This window comes from Canis lupus, chromosome 5 (assembly GCF_003254725.2).
Source record: "Canis lupus dingo isolate Sandy chromosome 5, ASM325472v2, whole genome shotgun sequence".
Classification (NCBI taxonomy): domain Eukaryota; kingdom Metazoa; phylum Chordata; class Mammalia; order Carnivora; family Canidae; genus Canis; species Canis lupus.
Genome location: NC_064247.1, coordinates 77,878,209 through 77,898,971, shown reverse-complemented (window position 1 = coordinate 77,898,971; position 20,763 = coordinate 77,878,209). Strand labels below are relative to the sequence as shown.

Below are 20,763 nucleotides of genomic sequence, written 5' to 3'. Positions count from 1 at the left end.
TCCCCCCCACCTCTCTCCCTTTTTTTTTTTTTCTTTTTTTCTTTTTTAAAGATTTATTTATTTATTCATAGAGAGAGAAAGAGGCAGAGACACAGGCAGAGGGAGAAGCAGGCTCCATGTAGGGAGCCCGACTTGGGACTTGATCCTGGGTCCCCAGGATCACACCCTGGGCAGCAGGCACCACTAAACCGCTGCGCCACCGGGGCTGCCCTTCTTTTTAAAAAAAAAAAAAGGAAAAGGAGAGAAATACTAATTATCTATTTGCTAAATTGCAGATTTCTGTCCTCCATCTCTCTTCTGTCACTCTTTTAAGTGAAAAGAATGGTTTTGTGTGTATCCCTCTGTTGCATTTTGGGAGAATTTTTATCCTCCTCCTCACTGATTGGATTTTTCCACATCAATTCTGTATTACTTCAATGTGGATTTTAATTTTCCTACAGCATTTTAGCTTTCTTGAAATCCTCTGGTATCATTTATTTCTTTTTTATCTCGTACTTGTGCATCTTAGCTTCAGTTGGTTTAAGACTTTCTGTTCCTATTAAGGATGTGAAACAGCTTTGTGAAATATTTTTTGGATTTTGCTGTTAACTCAAGTATACTTTCCTCGAGGTCCTCTGGATTCAATTTCCAGGTTCTAGAGTATTCATTGGCTCCTTTTGTTGTTTTTTTTCCCTCATTCTTAAGGCAAGGTCTATCCAAATACAGTGTTTGTCCATAGACCAAGAAATTGGATCACTCTTGGTTCAGTAGCTTGTTGGATCACCTGGTGGTCATAACCCCATTCAGATCCCCCATGAAAGTACAGAATCTGTTCCCTCTTCCCCTTGAGCTGTTAAACTAATGACCTTAATCCACGGTGACATGTTTCTGAACTCTACAGACATTGCTTTAATTGTCACATATTTAGGTATTATTACACCCATTCTCCACATGAGAAAACTAGAAGGTTAAGTCATTGGTCTAAGGCTTCATAGTTACAGTAAAAGGCAGACCAGGTCAGGAGCTCAAGTCTTTTGCTTCAAAATCCAGTTTCTTTCTTCTCTCCATCTTGCATTCCTTCTAGAAAGACACGGTGGGGTGCCTGGGTGGCTCAGTCAGTTAAGTGTCTTGACTCTTGATTTCCGCTCAGGTCATGATCTCAGGCATGTGAGATCAAGCCCCACATCAGGCTCTGTGCTGGGCATTGAGCCAACTTAGGATTCTCTCTCTCTCTCTCTCTCTCTCTCTCTCTCTCTCTCCTTCTTCATCTGCCCCTCTGCCCCCACTTGCACATGAGCTCTCACTTTCTCTAAAAAGAAAGAGAAAAGAAAGACATGACAGCTAACCGAAAGAACATATCAGAACTCTATCCTCCAAAAAAAAAAAAAAAGAACTCTCCTCCCCCAGTAGTGGTGGTTACAATGATTCTGCTGCTAAATAAACATATCAGTCGTTTCAACACCAGAGGGACTGTTACAAGAAGAGATGGAGAGGGCAGAGCAGGCTTGCTATAGCCAGATAAACTGTAATGGGTCTAGAGCACATGCCTCGAAAGAGGTCAACCTAAGTTAATAGCAAATAGCCATGTTAACACACTTACTGCCTTCAGATCATGGTGTTCTTACCGCAGAATGTGGAACGGTAACGAAAGCAAGAACCGTGATCTGGCAAAAAATTGTCAGTGATCATTTTCTAAAAGTATCACACTACGGGGTGCCTGAGTGGCTCAGTCTATTAAGCGTCCGACTCTTGGCTTCCGCTCAGGTCATGATCTCAGGGTCCTGGTATTGAGCTCCAAGTAGGGCTCCCCTCTCAGCGAGGAGTCTGCTTCCCCACTCCCTCTCCTTCAGGCCCTCCCCCTGCTCATGCTCTCTCTAAAATAAATAAATCCAAAAAAAAAAAAAAAAAAGAGGCCAGCCCAGGTGGCTCAGCGGTTTAGCGCCGTCTTCAGCCCAGGGCCTGATCGTGGAGACCAGGGATTGAGTCCCACATTGGGTTCCCGGCATGGAGCCTGCTTCTCCTTCTGCCTATGTCTCTGCCTCTCTCTCTGTGTCTTATGAATAAATAAATAAATAATCTTTAAAAAAAAAAAAAAAAAAAGAAGTAAAAAGATTCTTTGAAAATATCATGTTATGGCCATACCACACTGCATGCACCCGATCTCATCTAAAAGTATCAGAAATATGCTGATGTATTAATAGGGAGCTCGTCATTTTGGTAAAATTATGGGACAAATATTTCCTGGTAGTATTCATGTATGATAACTTTACAATTGATCTGATTTAAATATTTTTATACGGAGGACCTTTGAAGAATAAACAGAGATTAGATATTAGTGATTTGTGACACTTGAGGTCCAGAATCCTAGCTTGTCTACAGAATTATCCTAAGTCGGAAATGATCATTTTAGTTTCCCATATAAAGTGATTTGCATTGTTTTTTACCAAGACTAAGATGCCCTCAAATAGAAATATTTCTACCCTAGACTTTTACTTGAACTTAGTCTGCTTTCTGCTTTCTGTGGCAGCTATTCATCCTGCACCCCCATGTCACCACCCTGCTCATGCTGATCTTGTAAGTACTTCCCTTGATGGTACACATCTGGGATTAGTCATCTCTGTCATTCCTGGTGGATCCTCCCGGAATGCCACTCTGGATATAGCTTTTGCATAAGGAGAGGAAAGTACTTAAGTGCAGGAAAGAACCAGGTTGAATGAATGCTTTACTAATGACATTTTTAAAGCCTACTTTGGCTTTCATGTTGTTGTAATTATCATTTGTTGGTTGGTTGTTTATTCCCTGCTTCATTCCAAAAAGTACTTGTGACATCTTACAAAAGTATATGCTATGCAATGAAATTTAAATTTCTTTTAGGGGGAAAAAACTGAGTGAAAGGAAAATAAAAGTGGAGACTGCATAATCTGCAAAATTTCACATTCAAGAAATTTCTCAGCCTTTTTTACTTTGTGTCCTACATAGAAACCTTTCAGTGGATGTCTGAAGATAGATTTACACTTATTTGACCCACTGCAAAAAAAAAAAAAAAAAAAAAGGCATTTCTCGTGTGAAAGAGAGCAGCGATGAAGCCAAAATCCCTTGAGTCAGTGTTTTCCAAGCGATGTTCTATAAAATAGTAACCAACGTTCCTTAAAATGTTTCCAGAAGGAAAGAAAACAAAGATTTTTGACTGTAGGACTTCTCAGAGCCTTTCTTATGACCAACCCTAACCACATCCCACCAGCTTCAGCATTTTCACACTGTAGTCTAAGCCACCATCATCTCCTGGCCAAACTTTGCATCTGCCTCCTGCTCATCTCCCTCCTTCTGCCCTTGGCTGTTTTTTGTCAGTTCTCAACATAGCAGTCAGAGGAGCGATCCTTTGCCACACAGGTCAGCTCATCCTGCTGCTTCTCAAAGCCCCCAGTGTCTTTCCATCTCATTCAAGGTAAAATCATACTCTTCTCCGTTGCCTGACATATGCATGCTCTCCCCAACCCCATCCCTCATTCCCACCCCCATCCCCAGGATCTTTCTGCTCTCCCCCACATCCAAGTTCTGCTCATCTAGCTTCCTGTTCTTCCTCAGACAAACCCAGCAGGTTGTTACCACAGGGCCTTTGCACTTCTCAAATGCCTGTCTCTAATATATTGGTAGAGCTTTCTCTCTTTATTCCAACTCTCAGCAAAAATGCTGTCTCCATACATCTGAGTGCCCTATCTGAAACACACCCTTTCCTTTCATTTGCTTGCTCTTATTATTTTACTTCATGGCATTTATTTAATACATAGTATAATTTGCCCCCACCACTAAAATGGAAATGCCATGAGGGCAAGAACTTCACTCATTTTGTTCATTGCCATATACCTGCTTCCCCAAAACATAACTTAGCATGTGGTAGATGTTTAATTGCAATTTATTGAATGGTTGATAATAAATACACTAATGTAAATTATGACTCTAAAAGAGGGAAACATAGTATGCCACTTTTTCAAAACTGAGTACTGAATCTCTTTGAAAAAAATGCCCATTGAGATCTCATGGGATGTGGGAGTACCAGAATAATTTTGGAAACACTGCCTTCATTTTCACTTAGTAAAATGGGAGGATGGGGTAACTGGGTGACGGGCATTACAGAGGGCACATGATGAGATGAGCAGTGGGTGTTATACTGTATGTTGGCAAATTGAATTTAAATAAAATATTTTTAAAAATCAGATTCAGCCTTTTCCTGTACGCCCCTTTCAGTCCAAGACCCTATGCCATTCCATCAGCCCGTTTCCTTCAGCACTGCCCAGAGTCACATGGCAGGTCCTGTCAGTCACCTGGGTGCCTACCAGCCACCCTCTCTCTGTCACACCAGCGCTCCCCAGGCCTGCACCCAAAGAACAGTCTGGGCAAGCTTTGGTAGAAGTGACCTCAAGCCCCAAAGAGAACACCCACACAGAGGTTGTCACCACTCACCTACAAACATCATTTCAGGATGCCTCTGATCAGGTAAGTACAGAAAACTGAGGTCACACTAGGGACCTTTGTGATCCTGTGAACGTACTTCTATTCTTTCCTCTTATTTTGCTGATGCTTCAAGAATAGTGATGTGAGAAAGGGGCCTGGTTCACCCTTCATGTCTGAGCAGAGCTCTGCCTAACAGTGCCTGATGGACAAGCATGTGCTCCAGTTAAAAGCAAGCACTGAACAAGCCCATGGGAATATTCCATGATGGGTTTTTTACCCCCTTCAGTATATTAATGTCTTATTTTTATGTAATGCTATTGTATTTAGTGCTTCAAATGGGGAGGGCGCTTTGTCCACCTGCCACAATTGTCCAGCAGTAGCACACCCTTCTGGACTGTTCTTCTCCTCACCAGTTCAGCACTCCTTTCCCCTTTCTTTGTGCCCTTCTCCCCACAAACTTCAAAAAAAAAAAAAAAAAAAAAAAAAAGCAAAGCCACCCTGATAATGTTGACTGAAGAAAATCATCCTACTTCTTACCTTTTTTTAATTTAACACAAGCCCTACTTACATGCAATCTAACTGAAAGATAATCCTGTTTGTGCTGGATCTGCTCTCAGCAGTAATTGGAACTAGTTGTTCACTATTGTTTCAGCTAGCGTTGTGTTCTCCTGGCAGAAAAATTGATCTCAGAAGCTTCAACAGAGTGCTTTGTTTTCCTTAAACAAAGAGAAGTCTGAAGTGTAGAATACCCAAAAAGGCCTGCAGATAAATTATTAGAAACAGAATTTATCAGTGTTGCTGAATACCAGATTAATATACGGAAGCTAGTTGTACTTTTACATGTCAGCAGCAAGCAGTTAGAAAATCAGATTTTTATTTTTATTTTTTTTAAGATAGCAGAGGCTCCTGGGTGGCTCAGTCAGTTAAGTGTCCAACTCTTGATTTTCCTGAGATAGAGCCCTGCACTCGGTGGGGAGCCAGCTTGTGGTTCCCCCTCTCCCTTGCCCCTCCCCCTCCCTTGCACATGGTCTCTCGCTTAAAAAGAAAAAGAATAGCAAGTACCTCGAGTAAATCTAACCAAAGATGAGCAAAATTTGTATGGAGACAACTATAAAGCTTTATTAAGAGCCATTAAAGAAAGGCAAGGTAAATTGGTAAGATCTACCGTGATTCATCCCAGCTCTAAAACCTCAAATAAGCCATCCTCAGTGTCCTCCCTGGATGTAGCTAGAATGGCATTAAATAAGACCTGACCTCCACTGGAAAACATGCAGTTGGGTAGCAGCTGGGTCTCACTCATACCTTTATTCCTGCTTATTTACTGGGTGGTCCTCAATTCTAAGATCATTCTGTAACTAATCCAACCTCCTACAAACCCTGTAAATTAGAAATCACCTTCTTCAGTTGTATAGACTGACAAGGGCTGGATCATGACTGACTTTAACCACTCTAACTCCTGAGTCTAGCTGCGCACAGTAGGCATTTAATAAAGGCTTACTGAATACTAACTGAATTGAGCTGCTCTCTAGAAATGCACTAAGTAGCTGCTGTAAATAGAGATTATCTCAGCTTGGGACTTCCATCCAGTTCAAAAGCCTCTTAAAGTTTTGGGATCACGTCCAGAGATCTGGGTTTGTTTTCTCAGTTTCTGCCGCCCACCTCCTGCCATCTGGAATTTCAAATACTCCCGTCTTGAGCATGAACTCTTGAATTGAGGGACATAAGCCAGTGGGAACCCTGAGGAGATAAGCATACTTCTGAATAGAAAAGTTTGTTTTTGTTGTTTTGATTTCAAGGTGTTGCCCTCAGTTGGATCATTTCCCTGAGATTTAAATTTCTAAGTCGTATTTCCAGACCAATCTGTCCCTGTATCAGTCATTGTATGACCTTGAGATCTGTTCCTCTACTGTATGGAAGAGGTGAAAATTCTATGCATTTGGAGAAAATCTTCTGAAAGTAGTAACTCTTACGGGGAGTCTGTGATTCATTGAGTTTGTAAGGTTATCCGAGGTCAATTCGTGTTAAAACAATGTCTCAAACTACTTAAGTAGTTTTCTATAAATAATTTTGGCAGAATCCTTTGTCCCCAACAGGTCGTATATGAGACAGCAAGGAACTTGAACAAAGCAATTCATGGTTTGCAAACTAACAGCAAACTACAGACAGCTTGTGAGATGCTCCAGAAACTGACAGCCTTAATCCCAGAATTTTCTAAGTCAGCTCAGGTAAGCAGACGGTGATCAGTAGGAAACAAGGTATGAGAAAGGGGGAAGCAAACCAGAGAAAAAGTAAGACAAAATACATAATCTGGAGATGGTGCCCTGTGTAGAACTTAGTCTTACACACTATTTTGTGGAGACTCAATATTTAGCCACATATTTGTACCTTTACCTCTGAAGATTGCAAATCAAGTAATCAGTGATGACCTTCTCAGATATGCTTATTTTCTTTTGTTCATTTATCAGGTTACTGCCTTTCTGATATATTTGTTAGACATCACGGCAGACAGAAATAGATCCAGTCCTGGCCCGAGATAGAGCAGTTCAGCTTTGAAACAGATGACGGCCCTCACTGCCCCATCTGCCAAGTTATTCCCAGTAATTATTCATGCCTGTCTCTACTCCCTACACATAAGGAAATTAAGAGACTAGGATTCCAGAGAATTTTAATTTTTTCTTTTCTACGTCCTGCATTTTCAAATATTTTGCAATAAGCCTATAAATGTAATCTGTGCTGGTTTATTTGGCCTTTTTTTTTTTTTTTTTTTTGAGACAGAAAAAGAGGAGCAGGGAGAGAGAGAATCTTAAGCTGGCTCCATGCCTAGTACAGAACCCTGATGCAGGGCTCGATTTTAGGACCCTGAGATCATGACCTGAGCCAAAATCAGTAGACGCTTAACCACTGAGCCACCCAGGTCCCCCTATTTGGGCTTCTTAATTATGGACATAATGCAGGCTTATTATTTAAAAATCTGAACATAAGCATATAGTTATAAAGCAAAAACCCTATCTGTGTCCTTCTTGCTAATCTCATTCTCTAGATGTAATTGCTGGTATCAGAGTATTACTAATTTGTTGGCATAGCCTGCCAGACTTTTTTCTATGCATATACAAGTTTGTCGTTTTAACAAAAATGGGGGTTAAAATATACAAATATTTCAGCCCCTTGATTTTTTTTTAGTTAATGCTGTGTCATGGATATCTTTTTGTGTCAGTACACATAACCAAACCAATAATTCTTCATGTGCACTTGGACGTTTTTTGTCTACTCTTGCTAATAGCATTCCCATGAACATCCATGTCCCTACATCACTAAGTACTTATGCAAGTGTTTCTATTTAATAGAGTGCCAGAGATTGAAGTGAGGGGCTTTTGGGACTCCTGGGTGGCCTAGTTGGTTAAGCAGCTACCTTCAGTTCAGGTCATAATCCTGGGATCAAGCCCTGCGTCAGGCTCCTTGCTCAGCAGGGAGCTGAGTGAGACCCAGCGGCTATCCTCATTCTCCCTCTGCTGCTCCCCCTGCTTGTGCCCTTTCTCTTTTTCTCTCTGTCAAATAAATAAGATCTTAAAAAGAAAGGTGGGGGGCTTTTGCATTTTCCGTAGATGACAAAATTCTCTCTCAAAAGGTACTGTTTTGGGGTGCTTGAGTGGCTTGGCTGGGCATCCAACTCTAGATTTTGGCTCAGGTCATGATCTCAGGATCATGAGATGGAGCCATGCTGAGTGTGGAGCCTGCTTAGGATTCTCTCTCTAACCCCCCACCCCCACCCCTCTCCCCTCTCTTACACACACACTCTTTCTCTGTCTCTAAAATAAATAAACAAATGAATGAATGAATAATTAGGCACCGTTTTACATGTCTACCAATCATTGTCCCACGCTCTCCCAATTTCGAAGGCAAGAAAAGAAAGAAAAGGAGGAGAGAGCATTTTATTGATTACTAAGGAGGTTGAACAACATCGTACATATTGATTGACCATGTGCATTTCTCTTCTCAATTGCTTCTTCATGTCCTTGTCCATTTTTCCCCTGAACACATTGTCATTTTTCTTACATGTTTGTAAGAGAGCTTTATTTATTGATATTGGCCTTTTGATACATGTATTGCATATATTTTGTGCCTATGTCTTATTTTTAATTTTGTTTATTGGATCTTTTTTACGCAGAAGTTTTTAAATGTTACTTTGAAAACAAAAAAGATTTAAAATCCAAAATAGTAGAACCTACCGGGGATATTCCATCAATTTGCTTGACCTTTCTACTTGTTTTGCATAAGAACATCCTATAGAAATGAGAATTGGGGTTTTCTGCTTCATTTATAACTCTGCTTGTTCTCTGTGTTGTCAATCTTGAACGTTTTTGAGGCCCGAGTTGCAAGGGACAGTGTACTCAGTGTTCCAGCCAGTACTGGTTTTTCTCTCTTTTTGGCTTAGTTTTGTTAATTAGGTTTTTGATCTACTTACCACTCCAGGGGGGTTCTCTCAGAAATAACAGAAATACGAATCCTCCCTAGAGGTAATATGTAAGATATTTTCTTTTCCTGCCAAGTTGTAATAGTGCTTTTTATAAAATGTGTTTGAAATGCATAAAGAACATCAAACTCCTTATCAGAAGAACACAAATAAATTTTTTTAAAAGTCTGAAACAAAAAATAAAATAAAATAAAAAATAAAAGTCTGAAACAGCTCAGGGATGTGTGTTTGCCTCCTAAAACTCCCAGGTCAGTGTCATCAGTCCTCTTGTGGACCTGAATGAGCAGCTACCTGACAGTGTATCTCAGAGCAATGGCATTCGGGGCTTTGAAAACCCTGTGACTGTCTGCCTCATTCACTCCCTTGACGATGTAGTAGAAGCTGGTAAGGCCAGTCTGCAAAGATCCAAACATGACATTAAGCAGGTGGGTATAGGAGCTCCTGATATGGAACTCATTTTGGAAAATTGTTAATCTTGGGGTGCCTGGGTGGCTCAGTTATTTGAGAATTCTACTCTCAATTTTGGCTCAGGTTGTGACCTCAGGGTTGTGAGGTGGAGTCTGGCATGGGGCTCTGCCCTCAGTGGGGAGTCTGCTTGAGATTCTCTCTCCCTCTCCCCCAACTCATGCAAACACACTCTGTCTTTCAAATAAATAAATCTTTTTTTTTTAATGATTTTATTTATTTATCCATGAGAGACACAGAGAGAGGCAGAGACACAGGCAGAGGGAGAAGCAGGCTCCACACAGGGAACCTGACGTGGGACTCAATCCTGGGTCTCCAGGATCAGGCCCTGGGCTGAAGGCAGCACTAAACCACCAGGCCACCAGGGCTGCCCTCAAATAAATAAATCTTAAAAAACAACAACAACAAAATGATTCTCTATCTCTCTCCCTCTCTAAAAAAAAAAGAAAAAAGTCAGGTCCAGGGCAGCTTATAACATGGGACAAAGAAATATATCCTTGAGTGGTCTCTTAATAAAAGGATGGTGAGTCTTTAGCCAAACCAAAAGTACTTTCAGTGGGTCCTTTCCAAAGAATGTCACCTTTCATTACGTCACTGTCAAGGTGTTTGTCCCTTACTGACCCCTCCAAAACCATTATCCACTGAGGTTGCTCGGCTCACATGGTGTTTCCTTCTAAAAGCAGGTAGAAAATACGCTGGAAATGGCCTTGCTGGCTCTTGGGAAGATCCAAGAAGTGTTCCTACAACAGAACCGGTTTTCTGAGTCTTTAGTGACTTTGACCTCTTCTGTTGCTACCCTGGTGCTGAGCAGGTAACAGAGGAGCAGGGAGAGGTTCATTTTAGGTTTTTGAACTTTAGAAAAGACATAGAAAATGATTTCCATTTAATTTCTTTCTTAGCCAAAACATGTCAACCTGGCCTCTGAGCTCCTACACTCTTGGGTCTCCAGCACTTGTGAGGTTAGGCTTTCTATCAGCTTCAGCACTGGAAGAGGTGTTGAACAGACACCCGGGAGTTAATGTACAAGTGAGTGTGAAATTGATTCTGATCCGAATGGAAATGGGATTGATGGCTGCAGGCATTTCAATGCACCATGCAGGGGGTGCACCATAAAATGTAAGCTGACCAGACCAAACAAGAGAAGGCTGGGTGCCATGGATTTCTACTTTATGGTGGCAGGGTGGAGGCCCCTTAAAAATGATCCATGGTGGAGGTTGAGAGCATTAAGCAGACTTCTGGATTTGATAGTTTCTGTGTTATGGCTTGAATTGATCTAAACAGCTTATGCATATACAAAGCTGGGAATATCTGCATAAAAAGTTTTTTTTGTTTTTTGTTTTTTGTTTTTTTGCTAAAGATTTTATTAATTTGGCTCTGGCTCTCGTGGAGGCATCACTAACACAGGAATGGTCACTTCTTAGGTGCTTCTTGCCCTTAGAGCACCTGAGAGCGCAAGAAAGAGCAAAGAGGGAGAGGGAGAAGCAGGCTGAGCAGGAAGCCTGACATGGGCTCGATCCCAGGACCCCAGGATCACAACCAGAGCCAAAGGCAGATGCTTAATAGACTGAGCCACCCAGGCACCCTCTGAATAAGTATTGACTCAGTATATGACTTAGCCATATCAGTATATTGTATTTCTTTCAGCGGTTACTTAACAGATAAGATTGATGCCTTATCCTGGAGAGCAGAATATTTCCTAGTAATCATGAATCCTCCAGGTATAAAGATGTAAAAAAAAACAATAATAATTCTGAGGGTCACAAGTAAATGACTCATCTTTAATTCTTTCTCATATGATGTTCTAATGAGAAATATAATTTCATTTGAGATATTGGCAAGGGGAAAGATCCCAACATTTCCTTTATTTTTTGCTACCTGACACCTTATTACCTATCAGAGTATCATTTCCAAAGATTTCAGTGGTTGATGAAATAAGTTTTCTTGTCTCTAGGTAACAGGACTAGCTTTCAATCCCTTCAAGGATTTTGATGACAAGAACATTGTTGGAAACATCGGAAGTGTGTTGCTAAGCTCTAATCAGAAATTGTTTCAAGTCCATGATTTAATGGGAGATATTGAGGTATGACTTGATTATCAGGGAATGAAAGAGAAGGGAATAGGAATTCTTGGAGAACAGGGTGGAAGAAAGTCATTTTAAATTCATGTCAGTGCCATTATTTGATTATTCACATCTTCACTTGGGAACTTCTACAAGGAGCTTACCTTACCCTTAGGAGAAGGTGTTTTAGGTCTGAGATTGTATATTGTCCCTTGATCCCTGGGTCTATATTACCTACTGATACTCAGGGAGGAAGACCTAGGAAGCTACATTCCATTATCACTAGAAAGGAGACTGAAAGACAAATGGATGGACCATCTTAAACTTGAAGATTGATTAACTATCTCCTTCTAGATCATGCTATGGAGAAATGTTAGCATGGAAACCCATCCCACCAGCCTCAACGTGACCTCAGATCATTTTATTATCATAATGAACATCACTTCCCTGGAGAAATCCCTGATCGTGTGCGTAGAACCTGAAAGTCCCCTTTTAATGACACTCTACCTGGGGTTCCAGTATCAGCCTAACCACACCCGCTTTGACCTGAACATCACCCTTCCAAAGGATCAGGTGTGGCAAAAAGGTAAAACTTCAATCAGAAACTTATTTTGAGGGATCCCTGGGTGGCGCAGCGGTTTGGCACCTGCCTTTGGCCCAGGGCGCGATCCTGGAGACCCGGGATTGAATCCCACGTCGGGCTCTCAGTGCATGGAGCCTGCTTCTCCCTCTGCCTATGTCTCTGCCTCTCTCTCTCTCTCTCTCTCTCTCTCTCTGTGACTATCATAAATAAATAAAAAAAAAATTAAAAAAAAAAACTCCTTTTTTTAAAAAAAAAAAAGAAACTTATTTTGAAAGGCATTTCTTCTTTTTTTTTCTCTTTTTATTTTGAGATAAGTGTAGATTGTCATGCAATTGTGAAAAATAAAACAGATCTCATACAATTCACCCAGTTTCTCCTAGTGATGATATCTAGCATAAGTATAGCACAATATCAAAACCAGGAAATGACACTGATACAAAGCATTGACCTTATTTGGATTCATCAGTATTACAGGCACTTGTGTATGTGTGTTTATTCTGTGTAATTTTATCACATGTAAATATACATGACCATGAAATGCATTTTTCAAAAAGATGGATTGTGGAATGGATCAAGTTATATTTGTGATAGAGCAAATTTTAGTAAAATGTTTTTTTAAGTTATACTTAAGTAATCTTTACACCCCATGTGGGGCTCAAACTCATGACCTTGAAATCAAGAGTCACATGCTCTTCTGACTGAGCCAGCCAGGTGCCCCAAATTTAAAGTAAAATGCTAATTATAAAATCTGTTTAGTGATGATATGGGTGTTCACTTTAGTCAATTTTCTCTATGGTTGAAAATTTCCATAATGTGGAGAAGTAAAAGTCCAGCACAGTGTATTTTATATATATTTCAAACTATTTCTAATCTTATGTTTGGGTAAGGACAAAGCTGTCTTAGTAAGTCTTGGTGTAATATCAAACTGACTTCAGTGTAGCTTAGAATAGTTAAGAATCTCTGCGATACATAGATAGGACCTAGATATACTTGACTAAAATACGTAGTCACTGGATATCAACTTTTAATGTAGTACTGGGGGGATCTCTGGGTGGCGCAGCGGTTTAGCCCCTGCCTTTGGCCCAGGGCACGATCCTGGAGACCCGGGATCGAATCCCACGTCGGGCTCCCGGTGCATGGAGCCTGCTTCTCCCTCTGCCTGTGTCTCTGCCTCTCTCTCTCACTGTGTGCCTATCATAAATTAAAAAAAAAAAAAAATGTAGTACTGGGGGTGGGTGGGTAGGGAGACAGGGTAACTGGGTGAGGGGCATTAAGGAGGGCACGCGATGTGGTGAGCACTGGGTGTTCTATAAGACTGATTAATCACTGAACTCTTACCTCAGAAATTAATAATACACTATGTTAATTGAATTTAAATTTAAAAAATAAAATTATTCGAAAGCTAACAACAACAAAATAAATGTAGTACTGGGAAGTCTTAAAGCTACCCTTTGCATTTAAAAAAAATGGGGTGGAGGGAGAATAATCCAAATGGATAAAGCATGTTATAGTCTCCTTTTATTACTGTCTTTCTTGTTGAACGAGCTCTGGCTCTCGTGGAGGCATCACTAACACAGGAATGGTCACTTCTTACTCACTGCTTCTTGCCCTTAGAGCACCTGAAGCAGCACCTCTTACTACAGGACTGCCAGCTAGAGTTCTATCTGCATCACCAGCAGGTTCTATCCCGATTCACAACAGGCACTCCATTTTCCATGTCAATCTTGACAGTATCCTGTCAATTGGAGCCAGAAGGGATCTTAGACAACCTTTGGTCCAGAGTCTTCATTCGAAAGGAGAAAACTAGGGAGGTTGTGTGACTTGCCTTAGCCCTTACCAGCCCCTGGGTGAGAGAGCCAGGCCTGGAATCAGGGCTCTTTCCTGGAACCACCCTGTTCCCATCCTTGCTTCATTGTTGGGCTTCCTTTGTCAGCTAGGTCTTGCAGCTACTCACCTTGATGTGTGATTATTTCATTTTTCTAAAACTCATAATACATTCTGATTCATTAGACCTAAATCTTCATTTATCAAGAGAATACGACTTCATATTGGAACAGGAATAATCCAGAGCCCCAGGTTTTATCGCTGGTCATTTTCTTTAAAATCATTTGTGGGGGAAAAAAATCATTTGTGGGGTGCCTGGATGGTGCAGTCGGTTAAGCGTTTGACTCTTATTTTCGGCTCAGGTCGTGATCTCAGAGGCTTGAGACTGAGCCCCACATTGGGCTCTGCACTTGGCAGAGAGGCGGCTTGAGATTCTCTCTTCCTCTCCCTCTGCTCCTCCAGCTGGTGCACTCTCTAAAATAAATAAATAAATCTTTAAAAAAGTGAAATAATTTGTAATTCTAGTCTTAGTCAATTCCCTATTTATAAAATAAAATAATGATTGGAGTGCCTGGGTGGCTCAGTCGATTAAGTGTCTGCCTTTGGTTCAGGTCGTGATCAGGTCCTGGGATCAATCCCCACATTGGGCTCCCTGCTCAGCGAGGAGTCTGCTTCTCTCTCTCCCTCTGCTTGCTCTCCCCCTGCTTGTGCACACGCTCTCTTGCTTTCTCTTTCTCTCAAATAAATAAAATCTTTTTTAAAAGTTAAAGTAATAATAATAATTGACCCTTCATAAGGTTCTGATGGTCCTTTTGTCCCATTTGAAATGCAACTAAGCACCGTTCTCTGTTCTCAGATGAGGAATACACATGGGTATTGACTCCAGAGAGTCTGCAGTATAGGATTGGCACCTACCACATAACAGCCACGTTGAATAAAAGCAAGGAGAGTGCCCAGCAGACTCCCACCCTGTTCTCAGTGGTAACTGCCGTCACTCAGTGTTATTTCTGGGACAGCCACAATAGCACATGGAAGAGCACTGGATGCCACGTAAGAAGCCATGCCACTTCCTCTTTCTTTTCTGCCTGAGCTGGCAAGAAATGCAGAGCATCTGTTACCTCGTTTAGGGGCACAGAAAGAAAAATCATCGGAAGGGAAGTAAATTAGCCTGGGAGAAAGAAAGATTATGTGTAGTGGGCCAGGAAAATGTGCCTCTTTGGAGCAGGCGTATGTTTCGTGTTTGTAATTTCTCAAACATCAGTTCAGGGTGAATCTGATGATTCTAGGCAAAATAAGCAATATGTAGACGTTAAATTCTACAAATATTAAATAGGTTGTGGGTAAAGGGAAAACTTCCTGCTTAGTAAAAGAGAACTTTTAAAAAAAATAAGCTAGTAAGTTCTTGTACGTTCCAGGCTAGGCAGGTACTTGTCAGATGGTTATCTAGGTCCAGGTGTGTGCCATGTTAAAGTGGCGCTCTGCATTCTCACACCGGTGAATTTGTGTGATCCCCTCTGATTTAAGTTCTGGTTCAGTTGCAGAAAGACTGAGGTGCAAGGTTCTGGAAATGATGAGGCGGTTCGTAAAAGAGCCGACAGAGGGTCATTCACGTGGGAATTAGAGGAAACGAGGATGCTCTGGAAGGCACCTATGCCATTCATGGCCTCAGCAGTGATTTCTGGAACATCTGGAGCAGTGCCTCTCAAGCAAATCCTCTACCTGGCAGCCTGTTAAATTGCAGATTCTGTTGCAGTGAATCAGGGCAGGACCTGAAGTTCTCTGCCTTACAGGCTCCCAGGTGATATCAGTGCTGCCAGTCAGGGAGATGGCACTTTGAGTACCAAGACTCACCCAACAATGACCCTACTGCTCACGAAAGGCATGAGAAGGTGGGGTTCCTGCCTCCTTGGAGCCCCGCACAGTGCTTGGACCCTGTGCAGGGAACAGAGCTGCACAGAGCAGGATGAGAGTTCCTCCCAGGGCAAGAGATAGACCCGGCATCCAAAACTGAACCTTGCGTCTGGAGAGCAGTCAGTCATACTGACAGTATTTTAGACTTTTCATCTGCACCATCGAATGTGGAGTTGGCACCTTCCATTTGATTGCCTAGTGACATTTAAAAATATGTATATTTTTAAATATTTTATTTATTTATTCATGAGAGACACACATAGAGAGGCAGAGACACAGGCAGAGGGAGAAGCAGGCTCCATGCAGGGAATGTGACATGGGACTTGATCCCAGGACTCCAGGATCATGCCCTGGGCTGAAGGCAGGCGCCAAACCACTGAGCCACCCAGGGATCCCTAAAAAAATATTTTTGATGAAGAAATGTTACCATATGGAAAGTTATAGGGAATAATATAATAAAAACATTGAACACTGTTCAGCTCTATCACAAAGTTAATATTTTGCTCTATTTAGTTCAGATTTTTAAAAATAATAAAACATGCAGGAATAACCAAAGCCCTTTATGTATCCCCTCAGTTTTTTTTTTTATTTAAAGATTATTTATTTATTTAGAGAGAAAGCACAGGCAAGGAGAGGGGCAGAGGGGGACAGAATCCCAAGCAGACTCCCCACTGAGCGTGGAGCCCAGCATGGGGCTTGAGACGAAATCAAGAGTCAGATGCTTTACTGACTGAGCCACCCAGGCGCCCCTGTGTCCTCTTTAGTCTTTTCTCCTCCATCTCACCAGAGCATGATCACTGTCCTGAGCTGGCACGTGTATTCATTCTTCCAGCATGTTCACTGGGCATGCATCTTCTACATGCCAGGCCTACATAACTAGAGGTAGAGTGGACAAGACAGCAGCCTCACGAGCTTTTGTTGCAGCAAGGGAGCCTAACCAACGCAGATACAGGAGTGTTTTGCTTGTTTCTGGTCTCTGCATCCTGCATCAACAGCATCATCTGTACCTTTAACTTGGATCTTTCACTCGGCATTTATGCACGTTGCGCTATCTAGCTCTAACTCGTTCATTTTGACTGTTATAGAGTATTCCATCCTATTCAGTCGTAATCCTCTACTTCTTTGTTTGCATGTTCTGCTGTCACTGGGCACGTATATATAGGTTGTTTCTGATTTTTTTAGTTACAAACAATGCCGACACCTCTCCTTGTGCACATGTGCAGAGTTATCGGGTGTGTGTTCGGACCTGGAATGGCAGGATAAGATTCAGAGAGTTTGTGCTTCTTCAGCTTTAGCAGAGGTTGCCAGATGGTTCTCCATGTTGCTTACACCGGTTTACACAATCACTGGTGGTGAAGACGTGACTGGAGCATCGTTTTCCCTCTCTCAGGCGCCTGTGTTTGTGTTTTATGTTCGTTGTGTTGATTCTCATTGCAGGTCGGGCCACGGAGCACGGTTTTGAGGACACAATGTCTCTGTAACCGCCTGGCCTACTTTGGCAGTGACTTCTTCATTGCGCCCCGGACAGTGAACGTTGAGGACACGATCAAGCTGTTCCTTCGCGTGACCACCAACCCTGTCGGGGTGTCTTTGCTCATAAGCCTCTTAGGCTTCTATATGCTCACATGTGTGTGGGCTTGGAGAAAGGATCAAGCAGACATGCAGAAGGTCAGGAGACTTTGATTCCAGAAGCTTTGCCACAGTGTCTTGAGTATGTTGAACAAGATGGAAAACTCGTTCACCAGAAGAGGCTGGTAGCATTGAACAAGGTGGCATAGAAATTCAAGGAAGACTTTTTTCCTTAAATTTCTCTTCATGTCTCCTTGTCTCAGGGCTTAGCAACTTCACACTTTGTCTCTCTCTCTCTCTCTTTTTCTTTCCTTTAGTGGAGGTTAAACCCTCCTATGATTCATTTAGGTTAGGAATAAGCCAGAACATCTAGAGAACTTAGCCAAAATTAGATGCAAGTTTATCTCACTTTATACATTGGATATGAAAGTTATGTGGGAGTGAAATTATAATTTCATGTAACTGCGTTATATAAGAAACCTGTAAGGAATCTCTTATTGGAATAACAACAACAAAAATCCCTTGATGACAGCCTCTTCTATGCATTTCTTATTCTTATGTTTCCTTACACTTAGAAATTCTAGAATACACGCTGTCCATTTCTTTGATGCTATGGGTATAGAGTTGCTAGTTTTAGTAAATAAAAATATAGGACACCCAGTTAAATTTGAATTTCATATAAATAGTGAAGACATTTTTAGTATAAGTGCACTCCCATATGATTCCTCATTTATCTGAAATTCGCACTGAACTAGGCATCCTCCCTGTTGTGTGATAACCCCACCCTCCTGAGAGGGGGGTGGAAAGATTTCGAAGCCCAAGACCTGATCAGCTGATTCTATGAATATTTCATTTTAGAGGCATAAACCCAGGCCCTCAAGCCTTCAGCCCTGTTCCATCACTTAGGTCTGCTTGTTTATCTACTATCCACACATCACTCTTGCTTTCCACCAAGTTGCCAAAGCTGGAGCTGTGCACCCGTCTCCTGAGATGAAGATCCTTCTTGGTTCTGCATTTCCTGCAGGTGAAGGTCACCGTCCTGGCTGATAATGACCCCAGCTCTCAGTTTCACTACCTTCTTCAGGTCTCCACTGGTTATCGAAGAAAGGCTGCCACAACAGCGAAGGTGAATGAAATGAATGTTCTTCACTCCCTGCCCTGTGTCTTTGACCACATGAGATACACTCTGACATGGTGACACCCTGGTGTCCAGTGGCACATTTCAAGGGCAGTTCCTTGTTCTAAGCTGTGCATCTGCAGAGCCCCCTGCACTTGTCCAGCCCCCCAGAGACTTCACCTCAGTGCAGCTCTGTCTGTCTCCCTCTCTCCTTAGGGATAAACCCAGAGAATCCTGTTAGGACTTCCTGCATTTTATTTCTTTGTCATGTTTTAGGTGGTTATCACCCTTTATGGATCAGAGAGACGGAGTGAGCCCCATCACCTCTGTGACTCCCAGAAGGCAGTCTTTGAGCGAGGGGGACTGGACGTCTTCCTCCTCAGCACTAAGTCCTCCCTAGGGGAGTTGCACAGCATGCGCCTCTGGCATGACAATTCGGGTACCAGTCCTTCTTGGTAAGTACCTGCGCCAGGCTGCCTTGTCCTTTCTTCTCTGTGGATCTTCAGCGCTCTGGGGCAAGACCAGCGTGCCATCACAACACACAGCAATAACGCTGTGGGCCAAATGGTAATAAATGCCTATTAGATTTAAGTTTCAAAACATTTATGAAGGAGAAACCCTGAAAAGAAATAGGGAAAATTAACAATATGATTTTGTGTCGATGGTAAAGTGATAGATGATTTTTTCTTTTCTTTCTTTTTAGATATTTTATTTATTTATTTATTTGAAAGAGTGAGCGAGTAAGAATGCAAGCAGGGGGAGAGAAAAGCAGGCTCCTCGCTGAGCAGGGAGCCCAATGCAGGGCTTGATCCTAGGACCTGGGGATCATGACCTGAGCTGAAGGCAGATGCTTAACTGACTGAGCCACCCAGGTGTCCTTTTCTTTCTTTCTTTTTTCTTTTTTTAAGTAGGCTCCATGCCTGGCATGGAGCCCAGCACGGGGCTTGAACTCATAACCCTGGGATCAAGATCTGAGCTAAGATTAAGAGTCAGATGCCTAACTGACAGAACCACACAGGCACCTCTGAACTATATATTTTAAATGGAGGCCTTTTATCGTATGTAAATTATATCTCAATAAAGTTGATTTTTTAAGTATGCATAGAGAGAAAGGTCTAGAACTATATATAATAAATATAACCAATAACTGAGTACTAGGATTATGCATTTTTAAAAATTCAGTATATTTTTAGATATTTTCAGAATTGTGAACAATGAATTCGTACACTCATGTTGGATTCTTTTTCTCAGACATGAAATAAGAAAGTAAGTTACAAGGACGCCTGGGCGGCTCAGTGGTTGAGCACCTGCCTTTGGCTCAGGTCATGATCCTGGGATCTGGGATCGAGTTCCGCAATGGGCTCCCTGCATGGAGCCTGCTTCTCCCTTTGCCTGTGTCTCCGCCTCTCTCTGTGTCTCTCATGAATAAATAAATAAAACTTAAAAAAAAAAGTAATACTAGGAGCATAAAAAGCTCGTTTCTCACCAATGAGAAAGTGGGGTTCCCCCCCCTTTTTTTAAATTATTCATTTATTCAGAGAGAGCGAGAGAGAGGCAGAGACACAGGCAGAGGGAGAAGCAGGCTCCATGCAGGAAGCCCTACGTGGGACTCGATCCCGGGTCTCCAGGATCACACCCCAGGCTGCAGGCGGCGCTAAACCGCTGCACCACTGGGGCTGCCCCCCCCTTTTTTTTTAAAGATTTTATTTATGTATTCATGAGAGACATACAGAGAGAGGCGGAGACACAGTCAGAGGGAGAAACAGGCTCCCTGGGGGGAACCTGATGCAGGACTCAATCCCAGAATCCTGGGGTCATGAGCCAAAGACAGACATTCAACCACTGAGCCACTCAGGTGCCCCTTTTTCTCCTTTTTTTATACTTTACTGGTAAATGAAAAACTTTAACAGTGTAAGATACATGAGCTAAGCTGAAATCGAATGTACCTTAGTCACCTGTGATTTTATGAACTGCCTCAATAGGAGAGTGCCCAGAAATATTTTAGCTTTAAAGGAATATGTAGTCATCACACAGGAAATACTTTCAACTAAAATTAAGCAAAGATTTTGACCGGAGAGATTTAAGTTGCTTTATAACATGAAACATAGGCTCTTGGGGAAATAGCTTCATGACTATAAAAGAGGTGGTTGGGATCCCTGGGTGGCACAGCGGTTTGGCGCCTGCCTTTGGCCCGGGGCGCGATCCTGGAGACCCGGGATCGAATCCCACATTGGGCTCCCGGTGCATGGAGCCTGCTTCTCCCTCTGCCTGTGTCTCTGCCTCTCTCTCTCTCTCTCTCTGTGACTATCATAAATTAAAAAAAAAAAAAAAAA

At 42.1% G+C, this 20,763-nt stretch overlaps 1 protein-coding gene across 1 annotated transcript in view; it reads left to right on the top strand.

Moving 5' to 3' along the window:
• The window catches only part of PKD1L3 (polycystin 1 like 3, transient receptor potential channel interacting), a 69,265-nt gene that overhangs the window by 10,807 nt on the left and 37,695 nt on the right, over window positions 1-20,763 (top strand). The window contains exons 6-17 of the mRNA XM_025426716.3: window positions 2,507-2,553; window positions 4,225-4,473; window positions 6,525-6,656; window positions 9,151-9,327; window positions 10,048-10,178; window positions 10,267-10,393; window positions 11,319-11,447; window positions 11,781-12,012; window positions 14,690-14,883; window positions 17,182-17,412; window positions 18,338-18,439; window positions 18,707-18,885. Of these exons, the coding sequence (XP_025282501.1) occupies window positions 2,507-2,553; window positions 4,225-4,473; window positions 6,525-6,656; window positions 9,151-9,327; window positions 10,048-10,178; window positions 10,267-10,393; window positions 11,319-11,447; window positions 11,781-12,012; window positions 14,690-14,883; window positions 17,182-17,412; window positions 18,338-18,439; window positions 18,707-18,885 (1,930 nt within the window). The remainder of the gene's footprint in view (window positions 1-2,506; window positions 2,554-4,224; window positions 4,474-6,524; window positions 6,657-9,150; window positions 9,328-10,047; window positions 10,179-10,266; window positions 10,394-11,318; window positions 11,448-11,780; window positions 12,013-14,689; window positions 14,884-17,181; window positions 17,413-18,337; window positions 18,440-18,706; window positions 18,886-20,763) is intronic.